At 43.2% G+C, this 23,317-nt stretch overlaps 3 protein-coding genes across 3 annotated transcripts; 1 reads left to right on the forward strand and 2 right to left on the reverse strand.

Annotated features, from left to right (window-relative positions):
- Positions 1–475: 475 nt before the first annotated feature.
- On the reverse strand, positions 476–6,965 carry BCR41DRAFT_419919 (hypothetical protein). Its single transcript, XM_022029827.1, has 3 exons — positions 6,855–6,965; positions 6,661–6,748; positions 476–6,572 (listed from the first exon to the last, which is right to left on the reverse strand). Exon 3 carries the CDS (start codon positions 6,550–6,552, stop codon positions 565–567), a length of 5,988 nt encoding a protein of 1,995 aa, XP_021884165.1. The 5' UTR covers positions 6,553–6,572; positions 6,661–6,748; positions 6,855–6,965; the 3' UTR covers positions 476–564.
- Positions 6,966–7,181: 216 nt separating this feature from the next.
- BCR41DRAFT_376947 (peptidyl-prolyl cis-trans isomerase-like protein) lies at positions 7,182–9,194 on the reverse strand (the record flags this gene model as incomplete). The annotated part of the gene is made up of 4 exons (XM_022027075.1): positions 7,182–7,437; positions 7,540–7,730; positions 7,809–7,846; positions 9,179–9,194. 4 exons carry the CDS (start codon positions 9,192–9,194, stop codon positions 7,182–7,184), a joined length of 501 nt encoding a protein of 166 aa, XP_021884166.1.
- A 6,617-nt stretch (positions 9,195–15,811) lies between these two features.
- On the forward strand, positions 15,812–22,411 carry BCR41DRAFT_393585 (hypothetical protein; the record flags this gene model as incomplete). The annotated part of the gene is made up of 8 exons (XM_022028572.1): positions 15,812–17,000; positions 17,140–17,934; positions 18,197–18,341; positions 18,487–20,365; positions 20,608–21,187; positions 21,270–21,930; positions 22,065–22,149; positions 22,286–22,411. 8 exons carry the CDS (start codon positions 15,812–15,814, stop codon positions 22,409–22,411), a joined length of 5,460 nt encoding a protein of 1,819 aa, XP_021884167.1.
- Between the last annotated feature and the right edge of the window lie 906 nt (positions 22,412–23,317).

Here is a 23,317-nt window from a genome sequence, read left to right on the forward strand (position 1 = left end):
TATGCTAAAAATCCATATTCGATTTGCCCTACGCTATGGCATCCTTTCATTGAATACCATAAAGTGCCTTAGTGTTTCTAGGTATCCCAGAGCCAAGCCCAATGTCAATAAAAAGAGTGCTGATAGGATGTACGAACGTGGCGACGATTATGTCTGCTCAAGGCTCACTCCTCCACTAGTCTCCAAATTCAATACAAAGTGCCGAGAGCTCCAATACAGTGATGGAGCCATACAGCCTTCCCCCCATAGCGGTCCAAATCATCTTTAAGAATGAAAGGGGGTTAATAGGCTGATAAATTGAGCTTTGTGTATTGCACGATGAAGCAGCAATGACTCGAGCAGACATTAGCAGGCCTTGTTGACACATGTACTGCAGTATCGGAGGAGCTCTGTATACTACAATGTGTTATATTGAGTTATTGGGCAATGTGAAAGCATCATTATTTTAATCGTGAATGAAATGAAATAAAACGTTACGATGAGCGCGTTGTTGCGCAAACTCTTTTATTTATTGTTTGCGACAAGGAAATTCTAAACAAATTATATTAACAAAGAAGAAAGCAGTTAAGCATATCGCGTAAAGTCGACAACTTGCTCCAGATTAAGGATGCTCGCCTGTTGGCCTTGCTGCCCCCCCGCACTCGAAGTGTTTGCTCCTGACGCAGAAGAGGACGAGGATCCAAGACCAATGCTTGCTCCGAGACCCAGTCCAAGCCCTAAGCCGATACTTGAGCTATTACCTCCACTTCCTTGATTTCCTCCATTTGTTCCAGTTGTACCTGAGCTTATTGCTGAAGCACTTCCGCCAGTACTAAGTCCATTAGCTCCTCGTCCTCCAGCGGTGGCAGTTGTGTTCAATATTGACCCTCCGCCAGATGTCCCTGCTACATTTCCTGCCGAACTACTCGTATTTACACTACTTCCGCCTCCAGATCCTCCTGTTGATGCACCAGCAGCCAATCTTTCTTTAACGCGTTTGATCTGCCGCAGTCGCTCTTGCCAGTTTGACACGTATTCTACGGAGTTCTGAAGGTGCTGATAATAAACCTGTGCATAAATGTTGGCATGGAGAGCCATCTGCCGCGTAAATCGAGGTAGTTCTGAAGCACTAATGATCTTGGGTGACGCCAAGGGTCCGATTTCAGGCATATCTGACCGTCTAAGCATCACAACCTTGAACCATACATTTTTAAAAGACTGGACAATTCCTGGAATAGATCCAGTCGCAGTCGAACCTGTAAGCGCAAACGTTATTGCGGTATCTTGTGTTCCTCTGTCTTGACCTTGAGAATCACTGATGTCTCCAACATTCTGCTGCTGCTGATGGTGTTGGTGACTGATCCTACTTGCAGCCTCAGTATAAGTGACTGATGCCATCGAAACGGGTGTTACTACTAACGTAATAAAGTTGAATTGGCCAGAGATCGTGCCAAAATCATACTCAGCTCCTGAATCATTAAAAACAATTGTCACCCAGTCGTTGCCGATGTGTCGCTTTTTGAAATCAAAGTTGACATCGTGTGGGTGATTGGGCATCATCGTTGCCACGTGGAAGATCATCTGTGTAATTTCGTCCTGATGCGAATAAGCATATTCACCGTCAAGATCCATTTCTAAATCAAGACCACCTGTATAGATCTTGGCATTCTTGAGACGAACTAGCGATCCTAGTCCTGTGAGGAACTTTGTATACTCTGATGATCCATGAGTATTACCCAAAATTTCACTTTCCTTACTCTGTCCTTTACCAACATATAAAACTCCAATTTTGTGGAAATCCACTACAGGAGTCCTATCCAGCACACCAATGGCTCGATTCGTTGCACCATCATCTGCCAGCAGAATCGGAGTTTCACGTGCCATCAAGTCAGGGTAGGATGTCAGTTGCATAAACAGGAAACTCGGATCCACAAATGTCTCCGGCTTTCCTCTAGTAAGGGACCGTACTCCCTCCGTACTACTTTCGCGATCGTAGTACCCAGTGTTGCTCTCCATTAAAACTGGAGGTCGATGATCATCGTGTCCAAGTGCATACCGACTGGATCGACCCATTCCAACGGTGATACTATTATTGCGTGAAGCTGCAATTGAGATGGACCTACGTATATCGTCGCGTTTAATACTCCCCACTGGATGTGATAAAAGCGATTTGGTCTGTTCCAAAGCGCCTCCTAGAGGACCGCGGCTCAGCTCCGCATGCTTAGCGTTTGCTTTGTTCGATGGTCCAGCATGCTCTGAGGCAGATTTAGATCTTCCCAGGTTTGACATTATATTTGCTGCGGTAGCTGAGGATAACCCTGATGCTACTGGGCCTGGGAGTGCACTGTGGAGCTGAGTCGGGTCCAAATGTGAGACCGACGCATGATTAAGTTTGCTATCCAAATCCCCGGATCCATCATCTTGGCTATGCATTGGTAAGCCGGATTCTTGAAGCGGATGAAGCGATGGCGATGAAAATACGGCTACATGCTCCACAGGGGCTGTTTGCACACGGTGATGCCCACCTTCAAATGCCAGTTTGGATGCCGTAGCGTTCAGGAAAGAGCGTGCAGGCGGCGAACTGGAAGGCGTATTGTCACCAGATGGAAGGGGAGACGCCTTGGGAGTATGATGAGGTGTATGGCGAGGTGTGTGGAGTGGTGTGTGAAGAGGCGTATGTTGTGGTGTTGATCGTGGCGATAACCACGATGGCCGTGCTTCGGTCAACCTTTGTGATAGTCCAGAAATGGATGCCGTCTGTTGAGATTCTTCACCCTGTCGACCTTCAGTATCCAGTGTTGGATCAGATATTTGCTCGCTATCAGTAGCTGTATCACCAGCTGTAACGGATGTCTCTGTCGATTGCTGGGCTACCACATCAATAGCTAATGCATCGTCCTGTAGTCTCATCAATCCTGGTAGAGCAGTGAAATCAAGTTCATCTGTGGAATGCAAAAAAGTTTCGTTCTCAATTTTGAGCAAAAATGACGCTGTACCAGACGCTCTGCGAACTGTGATCTCAGCCCATCCAATGTTTTGAGCTGTTTGTACAGTGATGAATGCATTTCCTTGAATCCAAGTCTTCGTGATAGCCTTTCCAGCCTTCTTTGTTGATCCTACTAAAAGTTGCTGGATCAATGATGGCTTAGGCTTGGGCTCACAGTTCGCATAAGAATACCGGGCAAGCATGTCCATGCATGTCTCTGTTTGTTCGTCCAGTCTTTTTCCTGTTTCATTTGCCATAAGAAGGTTTCGGAGAATATATGGCACGTATTTTCTGCGCTCCGGTAACCTTTGAAGTATGAACCAAACATCGATAACCTGATATGCCAGGATCAATACATACTGCGGAAGAGCTCTTGCTCCAGCTGATTGCTGATTCTGAGATACAGATGAAGTTGGAGAGGAAGTTGAAGTTGACGTCGATGATGTAGGTGGTGCATGAATACTACCTGCAACGCTGTGGGTATACTGGATATACTTAAGAGCAATGCCAAAAACACGCTTGTAGTCACTCTCAACAAAATTAGAATAAAGATTTGGTAACCTGGCGACAGTTGATAAGAACTCGAGAATATGGACGCTGATGGTTGCTGTTGACATGATCTGAGAGAGCTTCAAGACGGTTCCCGAAAGGTGCTTCGTCATCGATTGCGGAAGCTCGTAGCAGCATACAACCAACGCATGAATGCAAATCTTGGCGCATGTCGCTTGACGAGAGAGACCGAATACGAAGGCATGCACAAGATCATGCAGATCTTTGGTGTTGAACTTACTGTGATAACAGAGCAAGACGACAAGAACTTTGTAGGCAAGTATATGGATGTTATGACGCTTCGCACTGAGTGGCAAGTTGCGCAGCGAATCAGGGATCTTATCTCTAAGTGTCATATCCACCAAAACGCTGTTGAGCTCTGTGATTTGCTTAGTACTGTTACAGAATAAATGTTTGTTAAAAAGCTGCGATGGTAGCCGCTGAATAACAAATGAATAAATCTCAAAATCCTTTTCTTGCCCCAAAATTGACAGTACCCCTGTCATGTACAGTGGAATATTAAGGATGACTTTGGCACACCCCACCATAGGTGCTGGCAACGTTTCGGTGTTCAAAGATTCCGCTGTCGTTGAGGCAATCTCGAGGTACGAGATGACATATGGACTCGCCTGCATAGTCCTGCCTTGCATGAGCGGCTTCCAATTGAGTGATGGGTGTGCTGACGATGGTTCTGAGTGCTGCCTTCCAGCTGACGCATGTGGCGCCGTCGTACTCAGCCTCATATGATTGTTGCCAAGATTAGCTACAGGTCGTTCACTTCTGTCCTGCCTCGTCTCTTCGCTAAGTAGCTGTTCGGTAGCAGCAGTCATACTCTCTATCGTGCTAGCGCTAGAGCAATAGATCCTGTGATCCAAGTCTACGCGGAGACAGAGCAAAAAGTCAAGAAGGACCAATCTGCTAGCTTTATGAACGCTCTGGTTGACAGCTAGCCTAACTAACAGACTGAAAAAAGTATCAACTCTGGAAGCCCCGTTCGGATCGTACAACGCATGCTGAAATAAGTCGATAATTCCAATAGAAGCAGGCAATGATTGACAAGCGATCCGTGGACTAGGAGGTTGGGAGAGGTGATGGTTGCTGCTAAGTGATGATGACAGGGATGATGCCATACCGAGCCTCGAGGCTAAAGATGGTTGTAGTGTTGGTGCTGATGGTGATGGTTTAGGGATATGGCAAGTGCAGCGAATACAGTGGAAAATGCGGTCCAGCAGCTTGGGGAACAGGTCCTCCGATGCAATCATAGTGGCACTAATCAACAGTGTACAAACCCGCGAAGCTAATGTTTCGTCTGTTTCCAACTCAAGTTGATCGAATAGTCCCATAAACACGGTTGTCACAATCTCGTTATGAAAAAAATCTAATGACGATTCATATACATCTAGAGCGATCGCAAATGCTCTTGCTCGAACCTTGGGACGCTTTTCTTCAATTACAGAGACCCGGACTAGGGCATGAAGTCTGTCTAACCAATTAGGGGTATATGGATAGAACTGATGCTCCGAGAAATAATAGTCAAGCAGCAGCAACATGGTATCTTCTGGAAGGTGGTCCTGCAACAATGCCAACAGGCTCATGAGTCGCCCAGCGATTCCTGGAATCCGCTTTTCGCCGTAGAGACGAATAAAATTAAATAATAGACTACCATAAGCGTCACGAAGGCTATTGATAGGCTGTTGTTGGTGGTTTTGTGCAGCAGAATTATATCCTAGTCGGAAAATAAATGGCTTTGTAGCTGGTGCTTCATCTAATGGCTTCTCGTTAACAAGTTTTGATAGTCGTTCCAGGATGTCCAATATAATTTCGTATTCAAGATCACCAAGCTCCAAAGATTTAGGTCCCTCCAATAATACATGTAGACTGCGAATAATGTCTTGATCAATCTCCTTTGATTTAAAATCAATAGCACTTTTGAGTGACCACAGTATTGTAGAGTTGGACACGGTGAGGGTATCAATTGGATTATTACTCCAGACTGAGCGCTGCAGCAACTGGATGGATCCCTGCACAACCTTCGTTTGAGATAATGTGAGAGTTGACTCGTTCTTTGATCGCAAGTTTAAGCACAAAAGTCGAATTGAGCTGTGCGCGCTGTGGCTTTTCATTAGATTGCTAGTGATAGTCCACGCCTGGTCCTTATAAAGATCGGAGAGGGCTGTAAGACACAAGATCTTCAAGAATGTTGGAAGTCCCTCGGATGGTACAAACCCATATCGAACAATAACATCCAGAAATCCGAGAGTATGTGATGTGTCTTCTGGTGCATTGATACATATTGTGTGCAACAGGTCTAGTAGGCTTGCGATCTCAAGTTCGTCAAAGAATACAAAATTAAATCGAACGACGTTAACGAGGAGGGCCATGGTGGTATTAAAGTGAGGAATTGGTTTTTGAAGAAGTATTGACTGAGGTGTACTACTAAGTGTCGCTAATGAGGTCGTTGATTTCTGCATGCCCACCCGCTGCTGACTCATATGTTGAGTCACTTTAGCCTGCTCAAAGCTTGAGCTGATCCAGTGGGCCAGAAGCCTGACAATGTTCTTCTCAAATCCATATACATCACGGCCGTTATTAGTTAACTCTTTGAGGGCTTGAAGTTTATCGTCAAAATCCTCCCAAATTTCATGACTGTTAATGGTCTGGTAGAAAATAGCTCGCAACATCCCAAGGTCTTCAAACTGCCCTTGTATGCAGGCAATCATAAAGTTCCACGCAGTCTTACGAGCATTGTGTGGGACCCCAGCCTCTAAAAGGTCTGACACTGCAACCCAGAGCTCGCTGGTATGCTGAAATGGGTAGTTCAAAATAATTTGGCTCAATTCCTCCAGTGTCCTCAGGCGCGATTGCAATGAGTTGATACCAGGTAGAAGTAATTGTACGACCTCATTTGCATCGATTGGGTCAGAGGGTTTCGCAGCGTCCAGTCGTAGGATCTCATGGAGTGACGTTTCTTTGGGCGTTAAACAGAATTTAAAGAAACTATTGAGTTTGGATGATGTGGGTTTCTGTCTGTTGGACATCTTTGGCCAAAATTATGTTTCTAGAAAAACATAAAAGGTCATGAGAATCAGATGTCAATAATATCTGGGATCCAGGGTATCAATTATCCTCTTTTTTCGAATGTTTACCTTGGCCAAATTCTTATGGTATTCAAGTCAACCAAATAGCAAACAGCTCAAGATTGCTATATACTTCTATTCTCCTTCAACGTTGACTCTTTAAAAGAGTTGCTCAGTGTTAGTGAAGTCAGCAGTGCAAAATGCGCAATCGACAGTGAATGTTGGTAAAATAGGTAATGAACCATGGAAATCCCTTCACATACATGTTGGCAAATCCGCAAACTGATCCAAGCGTTGTTCACTCTAGCTTCCTTAGTCTGTTGGCTGTCCTTTGATGCCGTGAATGAAACAGATCTAGTAATTGTTAGTCGTTGTCAAGAGTTGATGTATTCAAAAGACATGAGGTAATTTAAAAATCACTCAAATTGTGACGCAGCATGTGACGACCTGGTTCCCTCGCAAAACGTCACACACTCAATCTTTTTGATTAACTTTTAGAAGATTGTTGCTGACTTTTGTCAAGCATGAAAGATTTATTGCTGTTCAAATTGAAACTGTACAATTAAGATGGCATATTCATGGCTATTTGCTCAAAGCTGACCACACTGTGCGATGGTAATCTTGCTCTTGGGGGGACCTTGTGGAGTACCCTCCCTCTCGATAGCCTTGACAACTTCCAAAGAGTCATCGTCTGCGACTTTGCCAAAGACTACATGCTTGCCATCCAACCAGGCGGTCTTGACAGTGCAGATGAAGAACTGGGAGCCGTTGGTGTTAGGACCAGCATTGGCCATGGAGAGAGTACCGGGACCAGTGTGCTTCAAATCGAAATTCTCATCGGCAAATCTGTCGTCAAAAAAGAAAGAAAAAAGTGCCAAAACCAGACTTAATAAAACCAAATAAAAAATGACGATAAAACACATTAAGATACAATGCAGCAGCACTTACTTTTCACCATAGATGGACTTGCCACCAGTACCGTTGCCACGGGTGAAGTCACCTCCCTGGAGCATGAACTGGGGAATGATACGGTGGAAGCTAGAGCCAGCATAGCCGAATCCTTTCTCACCAGTGCAGAGAGCGCGGAAGTTCTCAGCAGTTCTGGGAGCGACATCGGGACGGAGCTCCATGACGATTCTCTATTGCATTGATTCAAAGTTAGATAATCGTTCATTTAAAACTTGAACAAAACTAGGTAATCAATCGTGGGTACATACGCCAAGAGGTTTATCGTCCTTGGTGATATCGAAGTAAACTTGAGAGTTGATAAAAGTTCATAATAAGTGATGATTAGCAAGACATGAACAGATTAAACAACTGCTCTATATCCAATTCTCACGGTAATACGAGGTAGACATTTATCGAGCGTTTTTACGCGCTCAAACACCATCCCGTAATTACTGCAGTTACGAGTTGACAAAGTATCGTTACATATTGGGGAAAACATGCTTATCAAACAAAAATCCTTTCGTTATTACCTCTGGGAAGATTAGTTGCCATTGTGAATGAAGTTTTGGACGAGGATCAGGATGGGGATGAAGAGAAAAAAGAAGTGAGAACGGGTCCCAGATATTTTCTAATACCTCCAAGTGTGTACGTGTAAAAATAGAGCTGAGCTGCACTCTGCACACTTAAAATGTGCACTCTTCTTGTACGTCCCAAGAAATGACATCAACTCTACTCATGTGCATCAAAAAAAAAAAAAAATTACTGGACAGGGTACGTGGTGTTCCCCGATCAAAAACGTATTCACGTACACAACAATGCCCACCACAAGAGTGGGTGTCAAAGACGCGTTGGTCAAAGAGTTGTATCAGAAGAGTGATTGATCAATTAGAATTATCGCGTTATATATATTAATACGAGAAGAATGCCGCAATGACTTAAAAAGGCATTTGTAGCCACCGTTGACAACTGATGGACGAAAAAATGTTTTAGCCATTCCAATACACCTTTTTTTTTTTTTTTTTTTTTTTTTTTTTCATTTGCATACAAATCCTATTAAAAGTCTATGGTATTTTGCCTTGGGGAGGCACAAAATCACGGATCTGCTCTTGCACGACACACAGCTGTGCTCGTTGTTCCTCCATACGCTCGTCAAACCTCCTCTGCTGATCCATCATTTGCTGTTGCATCTCACTCATATGGGTCAATAGCTTAATAAGTTCTTCACGAAGGTCCGAAATAATCTCCTTCTGTTCCTGACACTGCTTTCCTTGGAGCTGTAGCACTTGACTTGCTTCAACTTTCTTATCACCTTCGTTAGTCTGTGCTTGGTTTACGACTCCTCCTGTCTCTTCTTTGATTATGTCACCGGCCTTGGCATAAAAGTCTTTTTGTTCTTGTGGCGTTGCCATGTAATAGATCCGCTCTGGAAACAAACTCCGTACCTGAAAATAATCCAGAAAAGCTATAAGGCGCCATCACATACAGCATAGGTTCAGTAAGTTGTCGGCAATATAAAGAAGTAAAATGGAGTCACATAATCATCTCATAGAGGGTTCAGGCCTCACCTGGATCATGATATAGCAGGTTCTCTGCACTTTCCACATATCTCAGTCTGTTCTCTGTCCAAACCAATCGCCACGTTTCATCACCGACATTGAAGGCCACATTCATCAATGCTAGAAAAAAAATGGATGGTGAGATTTTTTTTTTTTTAACACTATTTCAGTCCTGGGAATACAAGATACAAGTCATCCTAACTTACCAATGAGGACGTTGAGCAGCAAGATAGTTGTAAAGAAAAAGTATATGAACATCATGAACTGAAATGCCCAGTTTCTTTCGCCAAAAGTGTTGCTGACCGGGTCCCACACGCCACCCTAATTGCACATAAATAAAGAGGGCCTTAGTAACTCTATACACCTATGGGTAGTCTCTATTTATAACAAGATGTCTAATAGGTGCATGCTACTGATATCAAAGGATTAACTCACCAAAAAGAAATATGTCGAAAAGAATGCATGAAGGAAGTGCTTCGGGAAGCTGACATCCTCTTTCAAGTCTTCGCAATTGTCATATGGACATGCCCAATATAAGTGCAGGATTGCAGTTGCAAAGGCAAAGATTCCTACAGCAAAGAACATGAAGAAAACGCGAATGCGACCTAAAATTTGGACAACAATTGTGACGAAATGACACACTCTTTCGTTGACTCTGAGCTCGAACAGCTATTTTCAATGCAGATGAAGGTGTACGATAGCCAGGAAGAAAAAGAAAAAAAAATCAGCTCTAAAGACAGCATAAAGTGATAAAGCGTATCAGAATAATATGGACCGCAATGATTTCATGAACCACGACTTACAAAGTGAAGACAAATAAGGAGCACTGAAAAGCTGAGTAAAGACGTATTCCCCTCGCGATCCTCCTGGATAATGTTTACAATCTGTAGGATGCTTCCTACAAGCGGCAAGGTGAATGCAAGCAGATCGACATAGTTATATGGTGACCTGAACCAAAAAAAAAAAAAAAAAAAAAAAAAAAAAAAAACAAAGAGTAAAGAGTACATCAGAATCAGGAATGGATATCACTGGCGCTTAATGCCCGCCATAAAGATGGTATGGACTTACGTGAGATATCGCTGTGGATCGTGTAAACACTGGATCAGTTCGAGCAACAGAAAAACAACAGCAAAGCCTGAAATAACAGCGAACAGTCCCAAGAGTAGGCTCGGTTCAGGGCTGTAGACTTGCATGAACATAGTTGTCAGTATTAGCAGGTAGTATATACACTGCCATATGAAACGCATTAGCCAGTACTTGAAGCCGATAGTATTCCTAAGGAAGTGACAGAAAATAAAAACAATAATGAGTACACAGAACTGATAAAGGCCCGTATCCATCCTGAAGAGCGCCATCTACCATTTGTATTCGACCAAGGCAGAAAGAACTGGGTTATCTAGAGCCTCAAGTGGGAAGTTGTGACACTCGACGGCCTTATTAGGGTTGGGCACTAGCTTAAGCTTGATAAGCTGAATCAGTGTCTGAGTCCATGATGGGAGGCCGAGATGTAGGGTCTGCTTCCGAGAAGATTCTGATTGGACCAATGACGCTGGCTTTTGTACGGTCCATAGCATGTCAAACAAAGCAACAAAAATATCACGCGAGCAGTCTTTGGGGTTTTCAGACAACACTACATCTGTGCTGTGGTTTAGCTTCATCACTGGGTTCTCATACTCGAATAGTGTCTTAGTGGAGTTCGCCCAAAATCGCCATCGGAACGCAGGAGGAGGCGCAATGACGTGATGGTTAATGAGGAACTCGCGGTCTTGAATAGGGACAAATGTTAAGGCATTCAAGGTGCGAAGAGCAAGCCTGCTGTGTTGGCGGCTCCCGAAGAGCGCCTTGAGGGTACATGTTACCGGCTTAAGGAAAATGACATCCTTTTCCTCCTTGGCTCGAGAAATACAGTAGTCGATAATAATCTCAGCAAGAATGGTCATTCGAGGTTCTAGCTCTGAATGCTGGAGCAAAATCGCTACAGGACTTGTAGTAACATCCAGATCAGGCCTTGGGACCCAGGAGCTATGGTTGAGTTCAAGTAACACACGCATGAAGCGGGCGCGCTGTTCGATATCTTCTGCTGCGACATTTTGGCATATGTAATACATGACATTCTTAGAGAGATCCTCAGGATCTGGGTGGTGATTGATATACCGCCTTACATAGCGAATAATGGCTCGTTGGACAGTCTCATTGCCTTCGGGAAACATTGCAAACAAGACCTTGAGTCCTTCCAGGAAATGTAAAGACTTGTTTGAGGCGAACGTATCTTCTGCACGTGGCTGAAGACAATGCGTAGGATCTTCTTGGCGTGGGCCCGCCTTGGCAAACACTTCTCCATGTTTACACTGCAAGACATCGGTGAACACGTTCAACAGTATCATGCAGTTGTCCATTATGCAAGGGAACAGAGGCACCCACCACGCCAGCAATAGCTCCAAGTCATCATCAAATGTCTCCGGAAGACCCCAAATCATGACAAAGGTGCTTGTGCATACAATCATCCGTCGAGCGTCCGTCTGGAATACAACTCTGTAAGGACTCATAAACACCACACCAGGAATCGTTGCAGGAGGGATGGTAAGCGCCACTCGCTGTCGTTGGCGCTCATCAGATATTGAGATGATGCACGAGTTCTTGTCGACGTCTCCTTGAATTTCGAGTGAAAATTTCAGAAGCGAGGGCAAAACGAAGCTCTTGATGCCTGATTCCATAGACTCCCAGTCAACTACCCGTGCTTGCGACACCTCATCCTCACATAATCCGTTACAGGTGCATTCTAGTTCAGTTCTGACATCCTCTTCTGTCACCAGATCCAATTTCGATCCATGAACAGAGTAGAGCAACTTCCAATCTTCATTGTTGATAGATGGCTGTGGAGCTCCTATCATGAATCGAGCGGAGAAACGCTTGAGGATGGATAGGTTGGTAGAATCCAAGAGAAGTCCGACCGTTTGGCGACCACAGCCATGTCCCGTACCAGACAGCTGCTTTGTAGTCAATATATGATAGTTACTGGTTAAATCCATGCTGTCTATGTTACCAAGAAATCCCAGTCTTGTCTTCGATCCTTTCCTACACAAATAAAGATTTTTATTAAAAGTATCATGAATTGCCCACGTGCACCCATCGCTGGAGAAACCGATATCTGCTGTCCGTTGCAGCGATACTGTTCTGTCCCGAAAATCGTGGGAGACGAGAGCTCCTGTTTTCAAGTCACAGGTCAGTACCCTGTCATTGTCATTCATCCAGGACATATATCTACCACGAATCGAGCGAAGTACTTGATCTGGGCTCCACACCGCCCATGCGCCGATGTCGTAAATCCGGATTGATCGAATATGCCTCCATCGCCCATACACTGCATAAATGTCTACTGTGTTCTTTTTGCAAGAAATATATAGTTCGTCTCTTTCGTCTTGGGCTTTCGTATCAGTAATATGGAACTTTCCTGATTCGCAATCCTTCGCTGCAACAGATTCAGCAAGCTCTAGTCTTTCAAGGTGCCGTGATTTAGAAGCTATAGTTGCCTTCTCGCTTAGGGGTACTTGACGATTTGGGTCGTATCTAAAGACCGATAAATTGTCTGTTATACTATAATGATTTTGTAGGACTAGAGCAATCATTGAAGCATTCCAGGAGAGTGAGAGAGTACACAGCCTGCATCGTGAATAATATTCACTCGATGACGTTTTTAATGGTAGCTGAACACGACCGCAGTGCTCCATCTCAGTCTTAGAGCTGTTGCTGTAATTCTTTAAATGCATCTCATCAATCGTGACAGCAAGAGGGGCTTCGTACTTGATGGCCCAAAGATCTAATTGAATGCACATCTCCACTGCTGATAAGGTGCCGATGTAGTTACCATCTCCAGAGACTGCGTAATCTAGAATGGTAGCCTGCTGTGGGGGTCCTGATATGTTTGTGGATTCATCTTGGATCCCAACGTCGATGGACCAGATGTAAGGACGATGGATATATGTATGTGCTGCTATGATATTGAATAGAAGAGGAGCCTATCAGTCTCTTCGGCCACTTATCTTTACTATGAATATATATAAGTGAATGGGCTTGCCTACCATTAATAGTTGACTGGAGAGAGTCCAACTCAATGTAGTGAAGCTCGATAGCTCCAGGATCGCATGGTGTGGAGCCCTGTGACAATTTCACGCTCATCCAGCATTTGACATCTTTCTGGTATCCATGAGTCTGTTGATGCAGTTTTAATCTTAATATCCCTGTCCCAGAGTTCACTATCGGACGGTCGTGAAGGAGAGGGGATTAGTATTTTACTCCACGATAAAAAAGTAGTTGCAGTATGCTGTGGGTTACCTAAGTCTGTGAGATCGCGTTTTGTTAATTGCTAGGATGTAAAGGAACAAGAATGGGTTGTCAATATGTTGGTGGAGCCTTATTTTACGCAATACATAGTCGCTTTTCACTAAATATGATACCTCGATAGGGCCTAGCTCACTAAAAGCTATATATCCAAGTTGAAAAGCAATCGACTCAACACACTCCATGTTCAGTTTTTTAAGGGAGAGACCTAGGATGACATTGTATAGACCACTCATATCAGGATGTCCTCCTATCCACTATATTGTAATGTGTTAGTTTTGCTGGCTTGAGAAATGAAATCTCTAGCACCAAACGGCCGGAAACCTACGCTAATGAATTGTCTGGAGGCTGGCACTTCTACAGATGGTTGTTCCCTGTGTACGAGTGGGTTATACAGATTCACGGAAATCGATTTGGTCAGAGACTAATGAGCCTTCGTCTATTCAGTGGCCAATACTAGAGCGATCATAATAGCTGCTTACTCTGGAGTGCATCTGAGGTGGAAATTGTCAGAATCATCCTTGATCTCCTTATTTTCGATGAAATACCACTTGAAGTCTTTGAATAGCCAGCAATTTTTTTTTTTTTTTTTTTTTTTTTGGTTTTTGTGTACATCCATTGGTCCATATTAGATTGCTATTCAAGGTTCTTGTTAAATACAAAATTATGGTTGATGGATCAAAATTGAGCTACCTGGTTCTCGGTCAGTGATAGCATTGCCTGGTGGCATTTGCTTCGTATCTTTAAGCCCATTAGTGACTATGTTGGAAGTGATGGTCTGGTTATTGATTGCATCAACGGCTTTCTCTGTTGAAATATTTACAATGCAGTCTCCCATCTCTCCTGAGTTTAGCAGGATGAATGAACGCCGTTGAGAATATGTGCAAGCTGAGGGAAATGTTGTATATATCAGCGGCAATTGACCAAAGCGTGCCAAGTACTGAGGCGGAGAAGGAAGTACTGAAAAGGTCAGAGAGGATCCGGGAGGATAGCGAAGTAGGATGGGAAGATTAGAGAGGGAGAAGGAGGAAGAAGCAAGAAAGGAAGATCAAAGAAAGAAAGAAAGAAAGAAATGTGAGCACAGATGGGTTTACAGAGAATGGGAGGCGGGGCAACGACAACCATATTCAACGATTAGACTAGAGTAGATGCTCACTCGAACTTGTTTTTGTGCCTCATTAGCTAAAGAAACCCCTGTCAAGTCCGCGGGATTGAAATAAAGATATTAGAGGAAAACGAGTGTTCTTATCTGAAAACATGACAGATACAGACACAGCACTTTTATTTAATACCATCATTTATTTCTATTACTCCGAGCTTTGTTTCAAGTATGGACCCCTGAATCCGGGCGTGCAGCAGACTGTCCTCTGCCATCCAGCGTCATGTTATTGAGGCATGTATACATGTATAGGATAAAGTACAGTAGAATGAGCTACAGGGATCCCACGCACGTTCCTATGAGGACCACCAGAATATTATTATTATGCTCATTTGTGAGGCTGTCTGTTATATTTGATTGGTGCTGTGGCCTTTTGCCCCTCGAATGAAGCGGCACAGCAAAAAACAGATATACAAATCTTGTTCTTCTCTTTATTCCCAGTTCTTTGACATTTCCAACCGTCCAAGAATCATTGAGCGCATCTTGATAGACGTCGAGGAAGCTGTGCTTCGTCGCTGCTTTGTTATTATTAGCTCTTTCATATAGCGTAGAAGTAGCTTGAAAAGGACAAGTAGGGATATTAGTAAATTCTGGAGAATACAGCAACATAGGTAATACAGGTATCCAGCAATGGCCTCGATGATATCGAGGCTCGCCAACCCGCTCTTGAATCCAACTACATTTCAATGTTTGCACATGGACATGTTCCAATGTTTTTGGTGTTGCGTGATCTTTTACATCCTATAGTTTGTCATAAAAATAGGGTTTTTGTAATACAACTGACACAGCTAGCTTTTACTCTTAGTTTTCAATGGTTGTTCTATGCAAAGGAGCTCAGTATCATTCAGTTAAAAGAGTACATGGTTCCAATCCATTTGTAAAAAAAGGTTTTAAAAATATTCAAATACTTTCCTTGCATTGATCATGAATCTTTGTTGCCGTGAGGGGATATCTATTTCAACTTCATTATAGAGATTTTTTGAGAAGCGTAAATGTATGTTTGGGGCCAAGCGGTCCTAGAGCCTTTGACGTGTTGAGTCGAAGAATGGACACGCTGCACAGTGGGGATATTTTTAACGCGGCTTGATTCACAAAGATGAATGGATAACACTTTTAAATCTTTCTCTTTGTTAAATTCATTTCCTTCATTAACATCACTTTCTTTCATCGACACATCAATCGCTCTCAGCCAAGCAATAGTGACTATCAACCTATTGGAATGATTGTTTTGACTCCAACAAAAACCAAGCCTGTCTATGCCAAGCGTTCTCTTCCCAACACAATCCCTATTTTCCCTCCAAAAATTATCGAGCGCATTCTGCTATATGTTGGGCTTACTACACTTCGTCTAACGGTTCCTTTGGTTTGTCGCCAATGGCACGATATCGCCCAACCGCTCCTCAAAAGATGCGTCCGCGTCTCTGCCATCCGATTTGGTCGTGCATTGACTAGACAGCAGAAGCAAAAAATGAAGATTACTACGGAGGAGCATATGGCGATAAAGAAGCTGGAGCTGACGCACCAATTAAGACTGGCCCACACTCTCGTATACGAAGCAGGAGTATCAGGAGCATTACCCTATTTCGGCCTGTGTAGAATATCAGCCGCTGTGGAAAAAAGAGCTTGGTCCATTCTCAATGCCACTTTAGCCTCATTGTCAATATCTCGCCCTCAGGATCTCATGATTCATCAACTTATCCTTGATGCTGGGTTCGCATCCTGGGTTTGGGACCGCTTGCAGCCCCTCTTGACGCTTGTTGGCCACAGTCTCGTTCATTTGCATCTAGAGAATTTCCCGGCCAAAACGATTATCCCCATTGCCTTGATTATGGAGTGTTGCTCGAATCTCAAGCACCTCTTTTTAGCAAGGCGTGGTGGGTATGAGTCTGGAAGCGATGTTTCCAAGCTAGAAGAAATGGATAATTCAGACAAGGAAGCCAATACATTCAATTGGCCATTACAATCTATCACACTCGATAGCCTCAATTTGACGCAAACCGCATTGGAGCCATTGCTACAGAGATGTCCCGACTTGACAGAGCTAAGGATCGTTCGCTTTCAGCCTTGCATATCTGGAGATGTGTCATCTGCCAGACTAGAGAACTTTCTCTTCAACCAGGTAGAAAGAGAGCGGTTCTTTGGCAGGCTCGCACTATATTGTCCAAAACTTGCGAGCCTTCACGTCTCAGAAGCTTTAGACGGGAGGTGTGGCGGATTTGACGAAGTAGTGCCGATTCCTCAGTTTCCTTTAGTTGAGCAGTGGGGATTTTCGACATTAAGCATGAACAGGATGCCACCACGCTCCGTCAAAATGCTTTTGGATAAACACATGATGAAAAATCGATTGACCAGTATTGAAATCCTTATAGCGAGATCTAGCAATGTTATCATGTTTGGGTATCAAACTGGTAGATGGATCCATCAGCTCCTATGTGAGAGCCCTTTACTAGAGCACCTCAAAGCACCAGACATCTCTCCCTCTCCAAATGCTTTACGTAACCAATGCGTTGTGCAACAAACCGTATTATGCCTACGAACATGGTCAAGATCGAATTACTAGGTCTGTCCCTCAACAAATCTGGGCGTGTCGAAGGCTCAGGACGCTCCATGTCAGATTCGACGAAGCATGTAGCACACAAAGCCTAGACGAGCAGGCGCGTGTACTCTATGGATATGTTAGTCGTGTTTGCCCGGATTTAGAAGATCTGCTCATTAGGGGGAACGGGATCAAGGATCGGCTTCAATCTCCTGTCAGCATGTGTTTATTATCTAGGCTAAAGCGACTGAAGAAATTGAGGCTTGTGGAAGTCCCGTATATGTGTGAGAAGGATTTGGATTGGATAAAGGAACAGTATTATTATGACATACAGGAACAGTTGAAGCTAAGGCTGGAATGGGAGCTGAAGAAAGATAAACGACACTCCATGGTCAAGTCGATGGTAAGGCGATGGAGAACTCTGCGTATCATGAACGCACCTTTTTGTGCTGGTGAAAGTTCAAGTATGGCGGAGCAGAGTCTTGGAGTTTCGGTAGATAAGGAAACTATGCCTTCAGGAGTGGAAAAAGAATCAAAAACGCAGAGTGATGTGATTGATGGGGTAGATATGACTCACCTTGGTGAACTGCAGGATATAGTAAATTACTTTCATTATCGACGTGCTAACCGCGATGAAAGTCTATGGCCCGAACTGGAGACCATATTCATCTACTACTTCGCTAGTCATGCCCTTATTGATGGGATGTGGAGAGGCTATGGATATTTCACACGTCAAGCGCGAAGTATGATCAAGAAATTTCGACCTGAGATTAATGTGGTTAACGTTGGGATGTTACCCGAGCAAGGTATAATCTGAATCCACTGATCCTGGGAATAGATAAATATTACTTTTTGTTACTGCTGTAGAATGGAGTAGGTTGATCATCGATTATCGACTGTTTGCATGCATGTGTGGCACAGACAAACAAAGCTGTTCAGATTTTGCTAATTAACATTGCCACATGGGAAACAGATCAATAAACGTTTACAATTAACCATTCCTACATCTTTTGGCATGATTTCCCCATCACTATACCACCAGAATGTTGTTTACACGGATGAAGAAAGAAGGCAGAGAAAGCACAGGAGCAGATTGTATCTCAGTTGGTCAGAGTGTTTCCACACGGCTGCCTCCTGAGGTTATTGAGCGCATATTTTCGTATTTAAGTCAAGGCGTCCTCCGGTTCTATGTTTCCTTGGTTTGTCGTCAATGGTACCATGCTGCTCGATCTCTTATCAGGAGAACTGTTCATGTTTCGATTAACCATTTCATCCGGGAGCTTTCATTTTGGAAGAAAAAATTCAAAAGAAAGAGTCTCTATAAGCATTAGGTGCAGACTTTGACTTACAAGTTGCAGTCGGCCTGCACACTCGTTTACGAAGCAGGACTCTCACCAAAGTCCAATGCATCGGGGCTGTGGCCTGGACAGGAAGAGGCAGCTTGGTCTATCCTTCGCGATTCCATCATATCTCAATGCATCCTTAACAATATCGCTGATAACGCTGATTCGACAGCTTGTTCTGGACGTCGAGCAGTTGGCCCTCATTTGGTCACGATTGATACCGCTTCTCGAATTTCTTGGCTCTGGGCTTGTCAGTTTTCATCTGGACAATATCCTTTGTGGTGTCCTTGTGCCCATCAACAGGATCATGGAGCTTTGTCCAAATCTACAGGATTTACGCATAGCATCAAATACCCCTCGTTTCGGAAAGGAGCCAGCAAGGCTAAAGGAGGATAGTGAGCGCAGCATTGTTACAGGTGGCTCGACCACCCCCATTGCCGCTAATGGTAATAGAATGCATCCTGGAAATTATTGGCCACTACGGTCCGTCACATTCGACAACTTAGCGCTGACCCAGACTGCACTCGAGTCATTTATCAGGAGCTGTCCACACCTGGTGAAGCTCCGACTCATCCGCTTTCAGCCAATCTCTGCCTTCAGCAGTATCCACGCTGAATCTATCGGAAGTTTCCTCTTTATCGAGCAAAGAAGACAGAAATTCTTTGAAGATGTAGCATTCTATTGTCCCAAACTAATAGCACTCCATGTTGCAGAAGCACTCGATGCCGCAGAGGCACTCGATGTATGGTACGAAGGGAGAGGTGATATGGTTGCGCCGATTTCACAACTCCCTAACGTGGAGCACTGGGGAGTTTCGACAATGAGCATGCTCAGGGTACCAACTTCTCCTACTAGTATCCTCCTGGAGCGCCACAGGATAGAGCACAAATTGACTTCAGTTGAAATTGAAGGGTTCTGTAAAGGCACCGCGTCTTACCGCATTAACGACAATGCCAAATGGTTCGAGGAGCTGCTATGTCAAAGCCCACTGTTGGAGCATTTCAAAGCAAAGGAGATTCGGTTCCCACTACGACTACTCTACGTGACTAAGGAGCTGTCTGTGAAACCGAAGCGAACTATTGTCGAGTACGGGGAAGGCGACTATGAGTACCCAGTTGTCCAGCGCGTATGGGCTTGTCGAAGACTCAGGACGCTACATATCCGAATCGAGGAATCCCATGATGAGCACATGCAGGATTATGAGGAGCAGACTCGAGTGGTGTTTGGATATATCAGCCGTGTTTGTCCGGAGCTGGAGGAGCTGTCTATTCATAGTACCAATTTGATCCGACGCTCACCCATCAGCCTATGTTTGCTGCCGCGATTGAAGCGCCTAAGGATTTTGCAGTTGAGATACATATATTTTTTGGACTACAGTCAAATTGACTGGATGAAGTGGTATCATTACTACGATGCAGATGAATTTTCATTAACACCAGCCTGGGTCAAATCATTGTGGATGAAATGGACGCCTGATCAATGGAGAAGTAGCAGTCCTATCAACAAGGGCCATAATATGTGCTTGGCAGAGCGGTGTTTCAATGCTCCAAGTATTGCTGATGACCCTGTTGCGGATATCACAGCCATCAGAACCAATCTTAGAAATAAGCATGAGATACATAACCCGGAGGGCCATGGGGAAAAAGATACAAGAGAGATAATTGGTGGCGTTGACATGACCCATCTTGGACAACGTCAGGATATAGCTGATTATTTTCAAGAACGGCACGCCAACAGACACGTCTGTCTCTGGCCGAACATGGAGGCGATCCATATCCGATATGATATTGATGATATTATAACACCCAAGTTCTTTGACCCATGCATACGCCTATTACGAAGTCATATTAACAAGTATCGACCGGAGATTGAGGTTATTTGTCGTGGCGAGACTGTATAGCATAGCGAGTGAAGGGAGGAGGGTGATGGAGGAGAAGAAAGATTGGTAATCTTAATATATAAAGACTTAATAGGTGAAATGCTCATGTTATGTTTGTTGACCAAAGTTGTTCCAACTGCATTGTTTCACAAACTGCTGAGCCTCCATCGATCTCTCACTTTCTCTTCCTTCGATTCCTCACTTCCTCCCTCTTTCTTGGCTCTTGCTTACCTTATACTTCACTTTCATTCACCAAGACTGCTTCTACAACCGGAAAGCGTCCCTCAAAAATCTGTACAATGCTATCTGTACTCCCAACAAAGACCTGGAGTCGTATCCTCTCATTCCTTGGACAAGGAATCCTTCGTTTTACAATATCCTTGGTCTGTCGTCAATGGCACTGGCTTGCACAGGCGCATATCAGGAAAACAATTTGCATCTCCATTGCACAACTCGACTACGGAAGCGGCTGTGGGGGACCATCCAAAATACCATTAGCGAGAATGAAAAGAAGCTGTGCTCTCAAACAACTAGCACACAACTTGAGAAAAAGAATACTATCAGCATACACTCTCGTTCATAGCACGGGGCAATCACCAGATTATTTTAAAAAACTGTTTCCTGGGGATGAAGAGGAGGTTTGGGCCGTTCTCCTGGACGCTTTAACCGCCGCAACGTCGCCATCGCCGTCACTATTACCATCATCGCCAGAATCACTATCATTTTCAGCGGCATCCTTCAGGAAAAATAAGAATGATTGCAGTTATTCTGGTGGCAGTGTCAGTAGTGACCAACTTAAAATCCGTCAATTGGTTCTTAATGCGGACATATACCAAGGTACCTGGCCAAGGTTGATACCGCTTCTGAGCATCCTCGGCCCCCGACTCATCAGTTTGCGACTAGAAAATATCCCATACAGTACCTACTACTATTGGCACCGCCACTAAAGTCAACCGCCAGTGGCCATTACAATCAGCTACATTTGACAATATGGCACTATCACTGACAGCGCTCGAATCCTTTGTCCGGAGTTGTCCCAACCTCACAGAGCTTCGGATGATTCGTATTCAGGCCATGCCCGCCACTAACACTATTCCTGATCAGATTATGAACTTTTTATTTGATAAGGAAGCAAGGAAACAGTTCTTTCATCGTCTATCGTCGCCACCACTAGCATCACTATCGTCGTCATCATCAAATCTGTCTCTCTATTTGCCAAAGCTCAAAAGCCTCCATGTATCCAAAGACTACAACCCTGATTATTCAATAAACCCAACCCATGACGAAGTAGTGCCAATCAGGCAGTTCCCGATGGTTGAGCAATGGGGGTTTTCTACGATGAGCATAAGAGTGGACTTTCCTTTCTCAGCCTGTGCATTGTTAGATCGACACATACAACAGCTCAATTATCTGACATCTGTCGAAATTTTGGGCTACTCTAGACCTTCAGGAGCTTTACACCAAATTGATTATGAACCGATGCCCGGACAATTTACAGAATGGGTACATAGTTTTTTATGCTCCAACCCTCAGCTGCAACATTTCAAGGCCTCTGTGGTCAGTTTTCCTATTCGAATGTTGTATGTGACAAAGAAGCTGAGAACAATACCTCAAAGAGGGATCAATTCCCCTCATCGAGAACCATTTGCCTATCCTATTCTGCAAAAAGTATGGGTCTGTCGTAAACTCAAGACCTTGCACTTGACGTTCACAGATACCTCATTATGGACGATGATATGATGGCATGCGTACTTCCTGGCTATGTTACTCGTGTCTGCCCAGAAAATGAGGACCTATGGGTCCAAAGCGACTGCTTACTGCTTCCCTATGTCTCTTATCACGATTGAGAAGGCTGAGGGCCTTACAAGTAGGTGGTATAATTTGGATGAAAGAAACTGATATTGATTGGACCAAACGATATTATTATTACGATAGACAGTACCAGACCAAGTCGCTATGGGAACTTGCACAAAACAGCAGGCATTCTTTTGCCTCAACAATCATGAGGCCATTTCAATGGCTTTGGCAGGATCGGCGGCTGCGCAACTCATCACTCGATGATAGCACCGATAGTATCAGCTTAACGGAACACTTTCTTCTCCGAGAGGCTTACGGGCAACAGGGAGGACAGAACGATACAAATAACACCAATGGTAAAGCTAGGGACGACAAAGAGGAGCGAGAGGGACATGACCCATCTTGGTGAACTGCAGGATGTGGTGAACAATTTCCAAGAACGACGTGCAAACAGAGATCAATGTCTATGGCCTGACCTGGAGACTATTGGTATCCCCTGCACACTGTCCTCAATATTGTCCTACGAAGCATGCATGCGTCATGTTTATAGCCTTATTAAGAAGTATAGACCTGAAATCAAGGTTGTGTTTTTCCCAGCCAAATACTGTCAACTAAACGACGATGGAGATAGTCAGTATTTGCTTCCAAAGAAAATATAATAAAATTGGATGTGGGTAATGATACTTTATCCTTTGAGCAAAGAGGGTCTTTGTTTTTATTTTATTTTATTTTATTTTATTTTATTTTATTTTATTTTATTTTATTTTATTTTATTTTATTTTATTTATTTTATTTTATTTTATTTTATTTTATTTTATTTTATTTTATTTTATTTTATTTTATTTTATTTTATTTTATTTTATTTTATTTTATTTTATTTATTTTATTTTATTTTATTTTATTTTATTTTATTTTATTTTATTTTATTTTATTTTATTTTATTTTATTTTATTTTATTTTATTTTATTTTATTTTATTTTATTTTATTTTATTTTATTTTATTTTATTTATTTTATTTTATTTTATTTTATTTTATTTTATTTTATTTTATTTTATTTTATTTTATTTTATTTTATTTTATTTTATTTTATTTTATTTTATTTTATTTTATTTTATTTTATTTTATTTTATTTTATTTTATTTTATTTTATTTTATTTTATTTTATTTTA

The sequence above is a fragment of the Lobosporangium transversale genome (genome assembly GCF_002105155.1).
Source record: "Lobosporangium transversale strain NRRL 3116 chromosome Unknown BCR41scaffold_7, whole genome shotgun sequence".
NCBI classification, from domain to species: Eukaryota; Fungi; Mortierellomycota; class Mortierellomycetes; order Mortierellales; family Mortierellaceae; genus Lobosporangium; species Lobosporangium transversale.